Genomic DNA, 19,227 nt, shown 5'->3' on the forward strand with positions numbered 1-19,227 from the left:
GACCCGACTCTTATGTCAAATGGACTCAAGTCTGCAACAAATTTTTTAGTGTGAAAGCAACCTTATATTTTTCTTACCATAAGACTGTCACTCAAGGGTACAATGGTCATTGGGGATCTCAGTACCTCTCCAGTTCATGGGCCAACTTGTCTGGGATTTGTAACTATGGCATTTGTTGTAAAACATGCAAGTGAGCACGGTTGTCCCACATAGGAACTCACTGATCTTTTTCGGGGCATCTGTGACCCATGACTAAACTGGCATTTTGCCTCATGGTTCATTTGGCAAGTCAGAATTTAAGTACTCTTCTTTGACAATAGTCCACATCAGAGGAATATCAGATATACGGGGGTGCCTCCATCATTCCAAGACTGTGGTGTTGGACAGAGATCCGAACCCTACCTGCCTCCTTGGGATTCATCTCCCCGGACACCCAATCAATCCACACACACACACCCACTTGGATCTTTCCCAATTCCCATTTCATTCATTTCACACGTACCTCCAAAGCAAGTTTCTCCACCTCAAACTGCTTCCTGGATATGCGGTCCTCGCCAACAGGTTTGTGGAAGTAGATCACCATGACATCGTATTTCTTCATCACAGACTTGTAGTTCTTGTTGGTCATTTGATGGACACGGTCTTGCCCATCATATTCAGGGACCTCCAGGCCCTTCTCTCCCCAACACAGAGAACCAAGCGTCAGCAGAACCCCCATGAGCACCAAACACCAACTCATTTCACCTTGATGTCCCACTTGATAAAGTTAAAATATTTCTTGATTTTACTTTGTTCCCAACTAAGGTCAAACTATTAGGAACAAGGTCCAATTCATGTGCCCGCCACCCAGAGAAGAGCAAGACTTGCTCTTCACTCTCCCTTTTAAAAACACACATGCACAAGCTGACTAGCTGATGCCCTTGGGGGTGGGGTGTGAGGTGCAGAGTGGATATAACTTTGGACATGGCTATGCTATGGGTACAGTTAGGCATAATCAAGGCAATGGAGACAGTGTGATTGGCCACCTCTAGGGAGTGATGGAAATTCTTAAATTGGGTGGATTCAAAGATGACAAGTTATCACCTGCTGGAGGCGACAAACTCAAATTTAGTGAACCAAAAGTTAAAAATAAACAAAACTAAACAAAACAAAAAGAAACCTCACAAATCCATCTGAAAGTAAGTGAAAAGAAACAATTCTGGAAGAAACTATGACATTTAAACAAAACTACAGTAAATAAAACCAACAAATGTAAACAAAACTAAACTAACCTGAACCAAACCAAACAAGATGAAACTAAACAAAAGCAAACACAACTAGATAAAGCTAAGCAAAACCAAAATAAAGTAAACAAAACAAAGCTAAGCGAAATTAAATAAATTCAAACAAAGCTAAACGAAACTAGACAGACTAAACGGAACCAAGCAAAATTAAGCTAAATAGAATAGCAATCTCTTAACAGAGTGACACGTCTTCCTTTCAGTGACAGAGAGAGGCAGGTATTATGGAACCAGAAAGGGAGGGCAACAGAATTCCACTGCCATATTAAGTTTTGCTGAGGGCTTTGACCCTTACTAAAAATAAGGACTTGTTTGGATAGTGGCAACAAGATGGCTGCCCTGATGTATGTGTGCTTCATGGCAGAGCTGTAGTGAAGTGTCCAGTGTCACCCTGATTTAGTTGGCTAAGGCAAACACCAACAAAGTCTTGTACTGTACATGGTGGGATGACTCCATAGAGGGAAGTGAGAAGTACAGCCCAATGATACAAACAAATAATTCCCCAATTATGATAAGTTTGGCATAACGTGTATTCCAAAATACAGTTATTACACAGTTCTCAGGAATACTCTATTCTGATTGGTCAATTACGCTATCTAGCAGTCTAATATTTCAAAATAACAATCAAACATCTGTGGATTAAGTGATATTAGACAGGTTATCTGGGTATTGTGAGTCATATTTTCCTTCTTCTTGTACCACTCTGCAAAATCTATTAGTGAGCTAATAAAATAATTTCAACTCAAATATATATTTAATGGCCATTCATTTATTCATTTGGTAAGTAACCATGTTATAAGCGGGATGATGTACAGTCATCTGGTCCTTATCGCAAAAAAACAAAAAGGTCAGATTGCCTTGCTAACTAAAGCACACATGATGCTCTTTGGAACATAGAGACATAAATGTTCTATGTGTGTGTGTGTGTGTGTATATATATAAATATATATATATATATATATACAGGTGCATCTCAATAAATTAGAATGTCGTGGAAAAGTTCATTTATTTCAGTAATTCAACTCAAATTGTGAAACTCGTGTATTAAATAAATTCAATGCACACAGACTGAAGTAGTTTAAGTCTTTGGTTCTTTTAATTGTGATGATTTTGGCTCACATTTAACAAAAACCCACCAATTCACTATCTCAAAAAATTAGAATACATCATAAGACCAATAAAAAAAACATTTTTAGTGAATTGTTGGCCTTCTGGAAAGTATGTTCATTTACTGTATATGTACTCAATACTTGGTAGGGGCTCCTTTTGCTTTAATTACTGCCTCAATTCGGCGTGGCATGGAGGTGATCAGTTTGTGGCACTGCTGAGGTGGTATGGAAGCCCAGGTTTCTTTGACAGTGGCCTTCAGCTCATCTGCATTTTTTGGTCTCTTGTTTCTCATTTTCCTCTTGACAATACCCCATAGATTCTCTATGGGGTTCAGGTCTGGTGAGTTTGCTGGCCAGTCAAGCACACCAACACCATGGTCATTTAACCAACTTTTGGTGCTTTTGGCAGTGTGGGCAGGTGCCAAATCCTGCTGGAAAATGAAATCAGCATCTTTAAAAAGCTGGTCAGCAGAAGGAAGCCTGAAGTGCTCCAAAATTTCTTGGTAAACGTGTGCAGTGACTTTGGTTTTCAAAAAACACTATGGACCAACACCAGCAGATGACATTGCACCCCAAATCATCACAGACTGTGGAAACTTAACACTGGACTTCAAGCAACTTGGGCTATGAGCATCTCCACCCTTCCTCCAGACTCTAGGACCTTGGTTTCCAAATGAAATACAAAACTTGCTCTCATCTGAAAAGAGGACTTTGGAACACTGGGCAACAGTCCAGTAGTTCTTCTCCTTAGCCCAGGTAAGACACCTCTGATGTTGTCTGTGGTTCAGGAGTGGCTTAACAAGAGGAATACGACAACTGTAGCCAAATTCCTTGACATGTCTGTGTGTGGTGGCTCTTGATGCCTTGACCCCAGCCTCAGTCCATTCCTTGTGAAGTTCACCCAAATTCTTGAATCGATTTTGCTTGACAATCATAAGGCTGCGGTTCTCTCGGTTGGTTGTGCATCTTTTTCTTCCACACTTTTTCCTTCCACTCAACTTTCTGTTAACATGCTTGGATAGAGCACTCTGTGAACAGCCAGCTTCTTTGGCAATGAATGTTTGTGGCTTACCCTCCTTGTGAAGGGTGTCAATGAATGTCTTCTGGACAACTGTCAGATCAGCAGTCTTCCCCATGATTGTGTAGCCTAGTGAACCAAACTGATAGACCATTTTGAAGGCTCATGAAACTTTTGCAGGTGTTTTGAGTTGATTAGCTGATTGGCATGTCACCATATTCTAATTTTTTGAGATAGTGAATTGGTGGGTTTTTGTTAAATGTGAGCCAAAATCATCACAATTAAAAGAACCAAAGACTTAAACTACTTCAGTCTGTGTGCATTGAATTTATTTAATACACGAGTTTCACAATTTGAGTTGAATTACTGAAATAAATGAACTTTTCCACGACATTCTAATTTATTGAGATGCACCTGTATATATATGAGTAGGGGTGTAACGCTGGTCTCCTGGCCAAATCCCCCCCCCCCCCATGGTCCTTATCGATCATGGCCTCCTAATAATCCCCATCCATTAATTGGCTCTATAACTCTACTCTCTCCTCTCCACCAATAGCTGGAGTGTGATGAGCGTACTGGTGCACTATGGCTGCCGTCGCATCATCCAGGTGAATGCTGCACACTGGTGGAGGTTGAGGAGAGTCCCCTGTTTACCATGTAAAGCGCTTGGAGTGTAGTGTCAGAAAAGTGCTATATAAGTGTAACATATATATATATGCAGTATGTGAGAGTGTGTGTGTGTGTGTGTGTGTGTGTGTGTGTGTGTATCTATGCATATTGCTACATAACTTTTAACTTTCATGAACAAAGATTCAAAGCCAGAGGATGATGAGGATGATGAGGCAGTGAGACAGTACATGTCAAAGTGAGTTGGGATATTAATAAAGTTCGACACCTGATCTCTGCTCTTCTATTTCATGTGCTGCCAGCTAAAACTGTTTGTGGTATTTGTGGGGGCTCCTGTGTGGGCAGTTGAAGAGGAGTGTGAAAGGACTGTGACGTTTCTGCTTTTGGTTCATTCTCCCTTTTACTCTTGATTAGCAAAATTCCTTTTTACTTATCAGGAGTGATTTATTTGGATAGCAGCACAATTACAGTGCTTTCAATTTCACCATAGTATTGAAATTCCTTGTATTTATTTTTCTTTTCTGGAATGCAGACTTTGTTTTTTTTTTTGGATTTTGTTTAATACACTATGTTCAATTCAAAGAAGTTTGAAAATCTCCCACTGAATGATAGAATGTTCAGCATTCAAAATGTAACTGTCATTGATGATTTCATAATGGCCAGCCATCTGAAGATGTCAGCAGGGTCTCCTCTTGATCTCTAATTTCTCTAATGCTTTTTTTTTTCTGAATCATTTCAATTCAATACTTAAACAGTACTTCTTTTTTTAACTAGCAATCACTAATATTGCAAATAAAGATGATATACACAGCATGCCCTTTAGCTCCAAAACTTGTGAGAGTGCCCTCTTGTGGCAGTGTGTCTAATTCTGTTTTTTTTTTGTTTTTGTTTTTTTTCTAATTTATGCCCATATTATTATGTTGTTTTTTTCACAGTCTGACTGACCTGTAAAAATTCTCTAAATTTTTTAAAATGTATTATCAAAAATACGTCATCATACAAGTGAAGTGAACTCTGCAATCTCCTTTTTTTGAACAAGGAGTTGAACAAACCTTTTTAGGTGTGTTCGACTTGAACTGCATCTAGATTTACCATTCAGCGTGATTTGCGGATTGGAAAATAGAGCCGTCCAGCCGTACACTTTTGTGCTTCCCGTCTTGTGCTGAACCTACATCTGTCACGGCTAGGGGCGTAGATTCCAGGGGGGATGGGGGGAGGTAACCCCCCCAATAATCAAAACAAGCAAGTACAATCCCCCCAATATTTATACAATGATCAATGGAAATATGTAAATTCTTCACACTGTAACCCCCCCAATGTTCGAGCCAAATCTACGCCCTTGGTCACGGCAGATCACGTTGGTTTTCTTTATTGCAGACCAAGTGAAATTCAGATAGATAGGTTTGAATTTTACATATAACAAACAGAAACATTATTAATTTGAAAGGTTTATATGCTGCTTAATACAGTGCCTGCTGCATACAAGAAGAAAGTCCAATAAAATCCTTTCATTATTTTAATACCAATAAAGGTGTCAGGATTTTTTGATCTTTTTTTATGAATAAACATGATATTGCTATGATTAAAATAATATAACATGATATAAACATGATGTACTGTTATAAGAAGATTTTTGAATTTTTATTTTTTTTTTCTACGATCAGCGTAGGCTTACGATGCTTTTGGAAAACATAGCCATGCACTGCTTCAAGTCTGCATGAAGTCGACAAACCACCTTTTATCTTATACTGACAAAGTCAGTTCTGATACCATCATTTTGTATATTAAACCAAATTATAGAAAAGGGGTTATCAAGATTTAAGTTACCATTCATAATAATGTTTAAGGAAAAGTGTACATTTTAGGGGCAATAACTAACCACAGTTTCTTTCTTTGGCACTGTCAAATTTTTGTCGCAATACCGTGTACATACTAAGAGATACAAAAGGCCTGTAATGCCTCCATTCCTATTTGGTCAAAAATCTCTTTTGTGGCAAATCTTGTTGCTTGGCAACTACAAACCTGACAGACTGTTCACAGGAGTTGGTGTGTGAGCTGTTGCTGATTATTGGTTTGAATCTCTTTGAGTGTTTGTGCTTTCACATTTTTATTTATTCCTGCAAATCTGGATGCTAAGAGTTTAATAAAAGCCAAATATCATGAACCTCATTTCAACAATTCTTCAGGTATCTTTCCTTTATTTGTCTTGTCTCCAAAGTCCAGATTGTACAAATGAGAACCACTGGTGTAACCCTTTGCACTGTTATAAGCCATTTATAGGTCCAAATATTCCAGAATCCTTGTAAAATACTATGATTATCAATTTTTCATGGTTTAGCATACACCTTTCCGCCATTTTGAGCGTGTTTTCTGTTTTCTTGCTATTTCTCCTACACAATTTGTCCAATTTTTACCAAAATTGGCACATATCATCACAAGACCAAGCCTCACAATCATTACTATTTTTTTTTATATTTTTTTTTTTTATGTTTTTCGAAATCGTTTCATTGTAACATGGCAACCGATTTGATGGTGAGGATGCTAATTAGGCAGTGAGGCAGTATCTCGGCAACACTTTGGCGTACTGAAACTAAACTTGGCAATTTTCGGCACAACCATGACCTTAGGGTATGTGCAAAGTTTCAAGCTTCATGTTATTAGCAATAATATGTCTGCTTCTTAACTTTTAACCAATTGTCTTCAAAACATTGACTGCCAAGGAGTGCCATTACTACAAATCTTTGCAGCCCTACAAGGTATATCGCACAAACTGACAGGGCATATTGCACCAATGAGCTTGGCCCCATCATTGCTGTTTGCAGCTATATAATTTATTTTATATTTGCTCATTTGCTTTGAATGTTGTTACGCTGCATAGAAGTTGCATTATAGTGTCACATACACCATGATCACATGGGAATTCGGCATGCTTTTTCCGATACTTCCAGCTAGGATTGGCCACATTATGCCAACTCATGACAAACATTGACAAAGTTTGCATCAGCTCCAGTGTGTTTACCTTCCCTTGTGGCACGACCAGAAGACCCGGTTCAGCTCCCGCACTGAAACCAGGAAGTAATCGCACTTACATAATCAGTGACGAGCGTGATTCGGACATTGCATTTTCTCTCTAACATTAAATTTTTACTCCACTGATGGTTAGGTTTAGGTTTGGGGTTTGGGGTTGGCGGGTTCAGTTTATAAAACATGCATTCCTCTTTACTGTATTGCAGCATGTACAACTGAAAACAACTCGCTTCACAACACACTTTTGGCACCCCCCCGTGGACATTTCACCTGGAAAATAGAGCTTACACATGCCCATACATCCAACAACACTTGCCGTTTTACCCACTGGGGGCAGTGTTTTTAATTTCGGTAAGCACAGGCCTATTTATCTAAAAAAAAAAAAAAAAAAGTCAACCTACTATTTCTGATTTCACTGTGAGATCAATCTGGCAAATATGACATACAACTGTACAACTTAAAAACATAATTTTGAATCTGAATGGATGACAAATTATTTGACATTAGCAGCTATTTTGTCATGATGTTTCTGAGTGGCTGATGAGGTGATGGAGTTAACCTGTGTCACGGCTCTCAGCCTAATTAGGTGGCTTATTATGGTTTGACAAAGCTCAGAGCATAAGTAATTAACCACAGTCTGATAAATGGCATTGATAAGTATATTGGAAATTATGCATCCTTCAATTCATGTTGGAATGATTGTATTTATGAGATAAGAAAAAGTTAATGCCCCCTTGATCATTTCACAGACGGCCAGTCCATCTTTGCTTATAGCAGTTGTCTCTGCATAATACGTTTTTTTAAGTATTTTAACAAAAAAAAAAAAAAAAAAATTGATACACATTAAATGATCATTTAGACAGATAACGCACAACATTTGCTCTTCATTTGTTGTACTAGGGGCTAAAAATATTCCCTATTTTACCTTTGTCGGAAAGTAGAAGAAGAAATTGCCTGAAACACACACAAACACACCAGAAGAATATTTTTGCGGATGTTAGATAAGAGAATTCAACTCACATGTTTTTCACTGAGGACTACATGTAGAGAGATCAGGGTCAGAAATGGCCTTTTCCATTAAAGGGCATGTAACACTACTTAGTGGAAAGGAGGAGGCGAGAAGCAGATTTCCTGGTTCAGGTAGGAGTTTTAATCATGCACTCTGACGCTTACAGTTCCACACTCGTCGGTTTTACAGGCAAACATTTACTCAAACACTTCCAGTTCAATACACTAATAATACAACAGAATGCAGCGTCGTGGCCTTTCTTGCGCCAGTCTCTCTTTCACCGCGTCTACTGGCGGTGTGGCTCTTATATGCCGCTCTCCCCATGCTTACTGAAATTAGAGACAGAGATTAGACATAATTTAGCTCAGGTGTAAGCGCCCTTACCGCTTTCTCTCTCTCCGGAGAGTTGCTTGACCACGCCCCTGCTGCCACATATCCCCACCGCCCGACTCAGGCCGGGGCGGCATCCGGCCTGCCTACCACTCCCCCCCCATTCCTGGAGAGGAAGTCGGCAACAGCCATCTGCACTCCCGGTCTGTGGACCACCTTGAACTTAAACGGCTGAAGAGCTAGATACCAACGGGTGATCCACGCGTTTATATCTTTCATGCGGTGGAGCCACTGGAGCGGGGTGTGATCAGAACAGAGGGTGAAGGCCCACCCCAACAGGTAGTATCGGAGAGTGAGGACCGCCCACTTGATGGCGAGACACTCCTTTTCCACGGTGCTGTACTTAGTTTACCTCAACGAGAGCTTATGGCTAATGTACAGCACCGGGCACTCCTCCCCCTCCACCACCTGCGAGAGCATGGCCCCCAGCCCTCTTTCTGAAGCATCTGTCTGTAAAACAAAAGGGTGAGAGAAGTCAGGTGAATGTAAAAGCGGCCCCCCGCAAAGTGCGGCTTTAACTTGCGTGAACGCCTGCTGACACTGCTCCGTCCACTGGACCGGGTCTGGAGCTCCCTTTTTAGTGAGACCAGTCAGCGGGCTGGTGATAATCCGAATAATTAGGCACGAATCTTCTATAATAGCCAGCCAGCCCCAGGAACTGTCTCACCCCCTTTTTGGTCTTGGGCCTCGGGCAGGTCGCAATCGCCGCTGTCCCGTGGCCGTGGTTTGCTGTGAGTCCCGCTCGGCGCAGCGATCTCAGAACCGCCCTCAGATATTGCATGTGCCAATCATTGCTGTAAATGATGATGTCATCTAAATAGGCAGCGGCGAAAGCTGAATGCGGTCTGAGGATTCGGTCCATGAGACGCTGAAACGTAGCCGGGGCTCCAAACAAACCAAACGGAAGTGTCACAAACTGGTATAAACCAAACGGTGTGGAGAAGGCAGTTTTTTCACGGGAAATTGGTGTCAAGGGGATCTGCCAATAACCCTTCATCAAATCCAATGTCGAATAAATCGAGCGGTGCCCAACCGATCGAGCAACTCATCAACGCGAGGCATTGGATACGTATCAAATTTAAACACCGCGTTGACTTTCCTATAATCCACACAGAACCGTACAGACCCATCGCTCTTAGGCACTAGAACAACTGGGCTGGACCAATCGCTGTGGGATTCTTCTATTACCCCCATATCGAGCATTGCATCCAATTCTTCCCGAACGATTTTCTTCTTGTGTCCGGGTAATCGGTAGGGGCGGCTACGTACCACGACCCCCGGCTCGATCTTGATGTGGTGGTGAATGAGGTTTGTACGCCCCAGTAGAGGGGAAAACACATCCGCAAACTCCTGTTGCAACCTAGCAACCTCTGCGAGTTGACTCGGTGAGAGGTGGTCTCCGCAAGTGACCGGGGTGAACTGTTTATGTTTTGAACTCACCTCCGGTCCGAGCTCTGCCTTCTCTGGAACTACCGTAGCCAACGTCACAGGGACCGCCTCCCTCCACAATTTCAGGAGATTGAGGTGGTATATTTGATGTGCGCCCCATCTATCGGTTTGTTTAACCTCATAATCGAGATCTCCCACTCGTTGTGTGACCTCAAAGGGTCCTTGCCACTTGGCGAGTAATTTAGAGCTCGATGTGGGAAGCAATACAAGCACTTTATCTCCCGGTGCAAATTCCCTTAGCTGAGTTCCCCTGTCATACAGTCGGCGCTGTCGTTCTTGAGCTTGGAGCAAATTCTCCTGTGTTAGTTGCCCCAAAGTGTGGAGTTTTGCTCTAAGATCAAGAGCGTATTGAATTTCATTCTTACTATTTGAAGGTCCCTCCTCCCAGGCCTCTCGCAATACATCAAGCACACCACGTGGGCATCGCCTATACAGCAACTCGAATGGCGAGAAGCCAGTGGAGGCTTGCGGGACCTCTCGTACTGCAAATAACAGGGGGTCGAGCCATTTAGCCCAATTTCTAGCATTGTCGTGCACGAACTTACAAATCATGTTTTTGAGAGTTTTATTAAATCGTTTCACCAGGCCATCCGTTTGAGGATGGTACATGCTGGTGCGAATTGATTTAATTTTCAACAATTCGTACAGCTCGCGTAGTGTCCGTGACATAAACGTTGTGCCCTGATTGGTGAGGATTTCTTTCGGAATCCCCACCCGGGAGATTATTTTGAAGAGTGCCTCCACAACACTGCGTGCTGAGATGTTGCGAAGAGGCACTGCTTCCGGATATCGCGTTGCATAGTCCACTAGGACCAATACAAAGCGATGTCTGCATGCTGACCATTCTAATGGCCCGACGAGGTCCATTCCAATTCTCTCAAAGGGGACCTCGATCAACGGAAGAGGGCGCAATGGCGCTTTTGGGGTGGCCGGTGGGTTAACCAGCTGGCATTCGCGGCATGCCGCACACCACCTGCGGACATCGCCACCAATGCCCAGGCAACAGAAGTGGGCTATTAGACGGTTCAGTGTTTTCCTTTCTCCTAAGTGACCCACCATGAGATTATAATGAGCTGCCTGGAATACCATTTCCCGATGGCTCCGTGGTATCAAAAGTTGGATTGTATCTTCTTTAGTCTGAGCGTCCTGTGTCACTCTATACAACCGCTCATTTATAATCGCAAAATAGGGGTAAGAAAGGGCGATGTCAGGCTGGAGTCGTTGACCATCGATGACTCTCACTTGGTCGAAGGCATGTTTGAGGGTCTCATCTCGCGACTGCTCCAAAGAGAAATCCCCCTCAGGGAATTCCCTGAGAAGGGGACGAGCTGCAGCATCTCCCCCTCTCTCGTCATTATGACGTTGAGCTGTCGAGGACGGCCCCGGCTCCGCCTCCCCTAGCAGAGCATCGCACATTGCACATCTCCCTAATTTCATACAGGACCCATCCGCATGAATTCCCTTTAATAAAACTCTAAAGTCAGGCCAATCAGTCCCCAAAATCAGCGGATGGGTGAGGCTGGAACTAACCGCGGCCTCCACTCTATGCTTTTTCCCCCGGAATTTAATTGTCAGGGTCACCACCGGATACTTGTGAATATCCCCGTGCACACATTTCACCCTCACCGTTTTAGTTGTGCCCAAAGCCTCGGGTTGAACCAAGCGTTCGTGGATAGTGGTTTGATTACACCCGGTGTCCACCAACGCTTGGTGAGTACCCCCCTTGACACTTACCAGTATCCGGCACGCTCTGGCCCAGTCGGGGGCAGCCTGCGGGAGGTCAGAGACCTGCACCACCATCCCCAACTCCATCAGAGGGCACTGATCCCGGAAGTGGTCCGGGTCCCTGCACCTCCAGCTGGCTGGCCCAGGCGCTACGCCCGCACTTGCATCGGCGGGTGCCCCCCCCAACGGGGAGAGCAGCGGGGCATCAGGGTAGGGGAAGGTGTCGCCTCCCACGCCCAGGGAACTGGTCTCGGTGTCTGAAGTCCTCCTCGTCTGCGTGGGGCAGGAATGGGCCCTGGGGAGAAAGCAACGGTCCCTTTCGGCAGTCGATGTATTAATTGCTCCATTACCACCTGGTCGATGATCCCGTCGACGCCGCGGTCCCCCGCTACCAACCATCTTCGGCAGGCGTCGCAGAGCCATTGGGTGAAGCCAAACGGGCGGTCGGAGCTCTCCAGCTTCAGGTTCCAGAAGAGTTGACAACTTTCTTCTGGACTCTGATCAACCCGTTGCAGGATGGCTTTCTTTAAGTCTCCGTAAGCCAGGAGGCTTGTCGCCGGCAGTTGTTGAGCCGCGAGCTGGGCTTCCCCGGACAATAGCGGAATGAGTCGGGCCGCCCACTGGCTGAGCGGCCAGCCCCAGATCTCGGTGGTGTGTTCAAACAGGTCCAGGAATGCCTCGGGGTCGTCCGCCATCCCCATCTTCTGTAACGCAGGCGGGGGTAACGGCATGTGGGTGTCCGGGGTCGCGGCTGGGGATGCCTCCTGGCTGAGGAGGCTCCGGATCGCCTGTTGGTCCTCTGCTTGAGCGTGCGTGAGCTCCACAAACTGGCGGTCTTGATCCTGCCGGAGCTCAAGCAGGGTTTGCTGGTGGTTCCGATGTAAGCCAGCGAGGGCTTGGAGGATTTCAGCCAACTGGGAGGACTCTAAGTGGCGACTTCCGTCCATCTTCAAACCTTTTCCCGGGTTTCGGCACCAGTGTAACACTACTTAAGTAGTGTTACACTAGGAAGGAGGAGGCGAGAAGCAGATTTCCTGGTTCAGGTAGGAGTTTTAATCATGCACTCTGACGCTTACAGTTCCACACTCATCGGTTTTACAGGCAAACATTTACTCAAACACTTCCAGCTCAATACACTAATAATACAACAGAATGCAGCGTCGTGGCCTTTCTTGCGCCAGTCTCTCACCACGTCTACTGGCGGTGTGGCTCTTTTATGCCGCTCTCCCCGTGCTTACTGAAATTAGAGACAGGTGTTTGACATAATTTAGCTTAGGTGTAATTGCCCTTACTGCTTTCTCTCTCTCCGGAGAGATGCTTGACCACACCCCCGCTGCCACAGGGCAATATTTGCATTCATCAAGCACAAGGAAGTGTAAAGTGTAACCACCCAGCAACACCCCGGGAACCACCCAGAACACCCTAGCAACTGCCTAGCCACCACCTAGCAATGCCCTTGTAACCACACAAAACACCCTGTCAACCACCTAACAACGCCTTAGTGACCACCCAGAACACCCTAGCAACCGCCTGTAACCACCTAGCAACCACCCAGAACACCCTAGTAACTGCAGAGCTATCACCTAGCAATGCCCTAGCAACCACCCAGAACACACTAGCAACCGCCTAGCCACCATGGTCTTTTGCACTGTCTAAAATAATTCTGTATGCTCAAATTTTAGTGTGACCACCCTTTAAATCTGTTATATCTGTGCGTCTGTGGCTTTTGTTTGTTTAGAAAAGTCTAATCTGATAAATGATTCAGCACTTCTCAGACCACAGTTTGAGCTGCTTCTGTTTTATTGACAATGTTTTACTTAGAAACAAGAGAAAGGAGAGAGAGAGAGAGAGAGAGAGAGAGAGAGAGAGAGAGAGAGAGGAAGGGTGTAAAATGACTTTGCATTTTCTTTGTTTCACTCTGTTGACTCACTCACCCTTTCAGCGACATCACAGAATGAGTCCAGCAGAACAGAGCTTTCCAGAAACGTCACACATGTGCCAGAATGAGTAACAATGATTCAACTGCAGGGTTGCACATTTAGCCCAAATTAAGTTCAAAGCAGGTTGCTAGTTTGGGACCAAATGTTGCTTTAAAGTTATCAATAAATGAATTTTTCCCATAAATTAAAATAAAAATCATTTCTTTCAGTCATTATTCTTACATTAACTTAGCTACTGGGTTGAATGCATCCAATATGAGTATAGTTTTAATTTGTCTTGTAATAAATCAAGAAATAGATATCCTGTGATATTAAACTTATATAGATATGAAAACAGTCATAAAAATATGATTTATAGAAGCACAGATACATTGTGTATGTATGTATATATATATATATATATATATATATATATATATATATATATATATATATATATATATATATATATATACTGCATATTTTTAGTAACTAAATTAAGTAACTGTTATTACATTTGAAATCAAATCAACAGAGTTTGTCAACCACAACAAAGTGGATTAATAGTTTTCTAACATATCTACTAATTCACACACACACACACACACACACACACACACACACGAGACACACACACACACACACAGATACACACACACACACACACACACACACGTTGGTGCAGCTATCATTATGAGGACTCTCCATAGACATAATGATTTTTATACTGTACGAACTATAGATTCTATCCCTTAACCCCAACCCTACCCCTAAACCTAACCCTCACAAAAAGCTTTCTGCATTTTTACATTTTTAATAAAACATAATTTAGTATATTTTTTAAGTGATTTGAATTATGGGGACAATAGAAATGTCCTCATAAACCACATTTATAGCATAATACCCTTGTAATTACCAGTTTATAACCTAAAAAAGTCCACGTAAACTTGCCCACACACACACACACACACACACACACACACACACACACACACACACACTCACACAAACACACACTCACACAAACACACACTCACACACACACACACACACACAAAAGGATTTGTGACTAATGCTTTAAAAAAGTAATGGGACATGCTGAGACACAAAGGATACCCTCTTTCTGTGTGGAAAGTGCTTAATAACAAATCAACAAACTTCATGAACCCTCTCTTTCTCTCTTGTTCTTGTCCTGTTGCTCACTCACTCTCCCTCCTGCTCTAGTTTCTCTTTGTCAGTTTGTTTCCTCAGGATGTTTTTAGAAGTTCTTATGTGAGTCTCTTTCTTCTCTGTTCCCTCTGCGAGCCGGTCTTGTGACAGGGAGAGAAAACTTCCCCATTAGAGCGTTTACACACACACACACACACTCTCTCTCTCTCTCTCTCTCTCTCTCTCTCTCTCTCTCTCTCTCTCTCTCTCTCTCTCTCTCTCTCTCTCTCTCTCTCTCTCTCTCTCTCTCTCTCTCTCTGATATCAGGTTTATGAATGCATGTATGGGTGGATCTCACGAAAACATATTCAGGTCACATTTTACCCCAAATCAAAATAACCAAAAGTGAAAAGAGTTAAGATGTGAGTTAGAGTTTTTATTGTATTTATTAATTTATTTAAATTCACAGTTTTCTCAGTGGGGATTCTCGTTAAATTCTCATTACTGCAATGTATTACATTTTTAATACAATTATTTTTTATTTTATTTAAATTACCATTAATTAAAGACCAAATATTGTGTAATATTATAAGAATAAAAGTAATATATTTTAATTTACATAGTTCTTGTTGACATTGTGACATTACTTTATATTTTCATGACACATAGCAACCCCAATTCTAAATACCTTAAAGGGATAGATCACTCAAAAATGAAAATTCTCTCATCATTTACTCACCCTCATGCCATCCCAGATGTGTATGACTTTCTTTCATCTGCAGAACACAAATGAAGATTTTTAGATTAATATTTCAGCTCTGTTGGTCCATACAATTCAAGTCAACAGGGTTCAAATCTTTGGAGCTCCAAAAAGCACATAAAGGCATCATAAAAGTAATCCATATGACTCCAGTGGTTTAATCCATGTCTTCAGAAGTGATATGATAGGTGTGGGTGAGAAAAAGATCAATATTTAAGTCCTTTTTACTATAAATCTACTTTGAAACTGCACTCCTATGAATGTTCACGAGAGTTCTTCTTCTGTGTTTTGCCGATTCACATTCTGCGTGCATATCACCACCTACTGGGCTGTTGTGTAGATATGATTTATTTATTATTTTCCTTTGCTTTATGCTTCCCTTTTTTCTTTCTCCTCCCTGCCCAGTAGATGGCGATATGCACGGAGAATGTGAAATGGCAAAAACAAAAGAAAAAGAATGTGAAATTGAACATGGAGATTGATAGTAAAAAAGGACTTAAATATTGATCTGTTTCTCACCCACACCTATCATATGACTTCTGAAGACATGGATTATACCACTGGAATCTTATGGATTACTTTTATGATGCCTTTATGTGCTTTTTGGAGCTCCAAAGTTTTGGACCCTGTTGACTTGCATTGTATGGACCAAAAGAGCTGAACAATTTGTCTAAAAATCTTCATTTGTGTTCTGCAGATGAAAGAAAGTCATACACATCCTGGATGGCATGAGAGAACTTATCACATTTCACAGTGAACTATACCTTTAATATTGTCAAATTGTTTTTTATTTATTTTTTTGTAATCCCATTATTCTCAATGGTGATTCTTATTAGATTCTCATTACTGTAATTTATAACTTTTTTCATGTATTACTGTAAAATTACTGTAATACAATGATTTTTTGTACATTGTGACATTATTTTAAAAATGTCCTTACACAAGCACCCACCAGTTGTCATTATCATAATATATTAATTCCCGTTATTCTCAATGGTGATTCTCATTACAGTAATAGAGTGCTTTTTGCTTTATTACAAACACAATAATTGTTATTTTTTTCATTTAAATGCTGTATGAATAAATGACTAACAATACAACAAATCCTATCATGTATATTATCAAAATAATAATAAAAAATTTAAAATTTGTTTTACATTTTGACATTATTTCCATAATTTTATAACAAATAACATCCCCAATTTTCATTACCATTATATATTCTGATGTATTTGTTTTTGTAATTCTCATTATAATCAATTATGATTCTCATTAAATTATTACTCCTGTAATATATGACTGTAATACAATAATATTTTATATTTAAATTAGCATAAATTACAGACAGCACAACAAATGGTAATATCAAAAGAATAAAATAAATGTTGTTTTATATTTTTAATGTATTATATTCAAATAACATTCTGTGGTACTATAATACAATAATAAAAAATCTTTCTAAATCAGCATGCAGTATATTAAAGGAAGAACAACAATACTATACTGTCCTATACTGTATTTAAATACTTTGCAATTGAAATAATGTAGAATTGCTTTTTGTCTACATGTCACTAATGAAAAGAAGTTTCGTTTTTTTGCATCATATGGCAATTAGACTTTGGGGAAGGGAAATGCCCTTAATTGTCATGAAAATGATCATAATATAATTTCTTATTTCTTATTTGTTTATTATTATTTTGGGGTGAAATATGACAGTTTTGTGAGATTCTTGACATGCATACATGTTTTTTTTGTTTCTAAGTGCTTGCATATATTTTTGTGCATGAACAGCCTGAGGCAAAAGCAAACATACCACACACAAACTAAAAATAGGCAAAAAGACACAGTAAATAAATAATGTACGTCACAACTGCACATGATAAACACATGACAACAACAGCTACTGTCTGCGTCCTGATGATATGATACAGAAATCTCATCTGTGCATCAGCTGCAGGCGAGATCGCTGGCTTTCCATTTTCAGCCGCACACGCGTGATGTGAGTCGACGCAAACTGGGTCACGGCAGCATGGCAGAGCAATAAATCCTCCATTCCACTTATAAATCCCTTCCAAAGAGCAAATTAAAAGCTAACTTTGTTGAAGCAAGTGTGTTAATACTACAGTAATACTAATGAACTTTAGTCTCTGCAACAGTGAGAATTTGCATTTCCAAGCAGAGCCAATGAAATTTCCATAAACCAGCCATACTGCTGAAATATATTCAGATATGCAAATATCACAGTCCTGGTGCACTGTACTGTGTTTAACTGTGTTTCTCTCTCTCTCTCTCTCTTTCAATTAAGGCCTGACATCCTTTTCTGTTTTAAACTTCTTAATGCTCAGACACGCTTTGGATTTTCAGTGTATTAAACTTTCATGACTTTGCAGTCAATATAAGGATGTGTATTTAGTGGTAGATCAAGAGTCTCAAGAGAGCTGTGAGATTTAATGATGACCATAAAACATCACCAGCATTTCAAGGTTTACTGTGTTTGTATGTCTGATGCCAACAGAGCAATACTGATTCAATGGAAAACAGATCAGACAGAAGAATGAATGAATGAATGAATGAATGAATACTGCAACCCCCCCAACACACATGCGCACTCTTCAAACCTACAAGAATGAAGCTTTTGCATGGAGCAGAGTTAAATAAAAACTGATGACATCACTGCAAACTAATAAAAAACTATAGCTGCTTTCCACCATCGGGCAGAACAGTTCTGAGCACATTGAGGAATGGTTCCAGTTGCATTTCCAGTTGAGCACAATTCAGCACAGCATGATTACAGATCATTCTCAGTCATTCTCAGCATGGTTAGCTAACAGTGCTTAACCGTGCTCAAACATGCTGTCACGTTATTTAACCAATCATGTCAGAGTAAACTGGTCAACGGAAACCTCAACTGATTGGTTACAAGAAGCAGGTAGACCCGCCTTTCTTCCTCACGCTTGCAAAACTCTTTTGAGAAAGAGTCGTGCCAAAAGTGTGAGCACAACAAAAGGGAAGATGGAACAATGTATATCGAATTATTTCTGGAAAATATTTTTTCCACAAAAACAAGACATTTACACTTTTGCAATAGTTTATTTTTACACAAACAGGGCTCTATTTTCATGAGCACAAAGCGCTGCACTATGCGCAATGACCAATGTGCATCGTCTTGTGGGCATGGTTGGGAGTGTTTGCACTATTGTGGGTGTACAGTATGTGCACAAACTGTGTGAGTATTGTATGTTAATGAAGTGGAGTAAAGCGCAATTTGCTATTTTCCTGAGAAATAGGTCATTCAAACGTCTTAGCGCAATGACCTGTTTCTCAGGAAAATAGCAAATTGCGCTTTGCTCCACTTCATTGATGTTTAAACACAGTTCCTACATTTGCAGTTTGGAGATTCCACCAGCAGGTGGTAATAAAGTTCATGTCCAAACTCTGAAAATATAGTGGAGCATGAAATGATGGCTGTGTCTCGTTTGGAAGGCTGCATGCTAGGTAGGACGCATCCTTTGAAGGCTGCAGTATACCGAGTGTCCTCCCTTAAACAAATCTCGTTTAAACAAGACGGTCTTCGTAGGACAAACAGAAACGGAATGTAACATGGTTGCTATGACAGCACGCCACTCTTTAACAAGCACGAGCGCTTCGAGTGAGAAGGGAACAAAGTCCCTTTGGAAGAGAATGTATGAGGTACATTTTAGGAGAGTTATAATGATGTAAAGAGAAAAGAAAATAGATTTTACAGTTGTACTTTTAGTCAAACTT

At 41.2% G+C, this 19,227-nt stretch overlaps 1 protein-coding gene across 2 annotated transcripts in view; it reads right to left on the reverse strand.

Moving 5' to 3' along the window:
* LOC127441949 (calsequestrin-1-like) overlaps positions 1-918 on the reverse strand; it is a 35,314-nt gene extending 34,396 nt beyond the window's left edge. The window contains exon 1 of one of the 2 annotated variants that reach the window (XM_051699549.1): positions 503-918. In XM_051699549.1, the coding sequence (XP_051555509.1) occupies positions 503-739 (237 nt within the window). In that variant the 5' untranslated portion in view covers positions 740-918. The remainder of the gene's footprint in view (positions 1-502) is intronic. The other variant, XM_051699559.1, reaches the window with a different exon arrangement.
* Between the last annotated feature and the right edge of the window lie 18,309 nt (positions 919-19,227).

Source organism: Myxocyprinus asiaticus, chromosome 1 (assembly GCF_019703515.2).
Source record: "Myxocyprinus asiaticus isolate MX2 ecotype Aquarium Trade chromosome 1, UBuf_Myxa_2, whole genome shotgun sequence".
NCBI lineage: Eukaryota > Metazoa > Chordata > Actinopteri > Cypriniformes > Catostomidae > Myxocyprinus > Myxocyprinus asiaticus.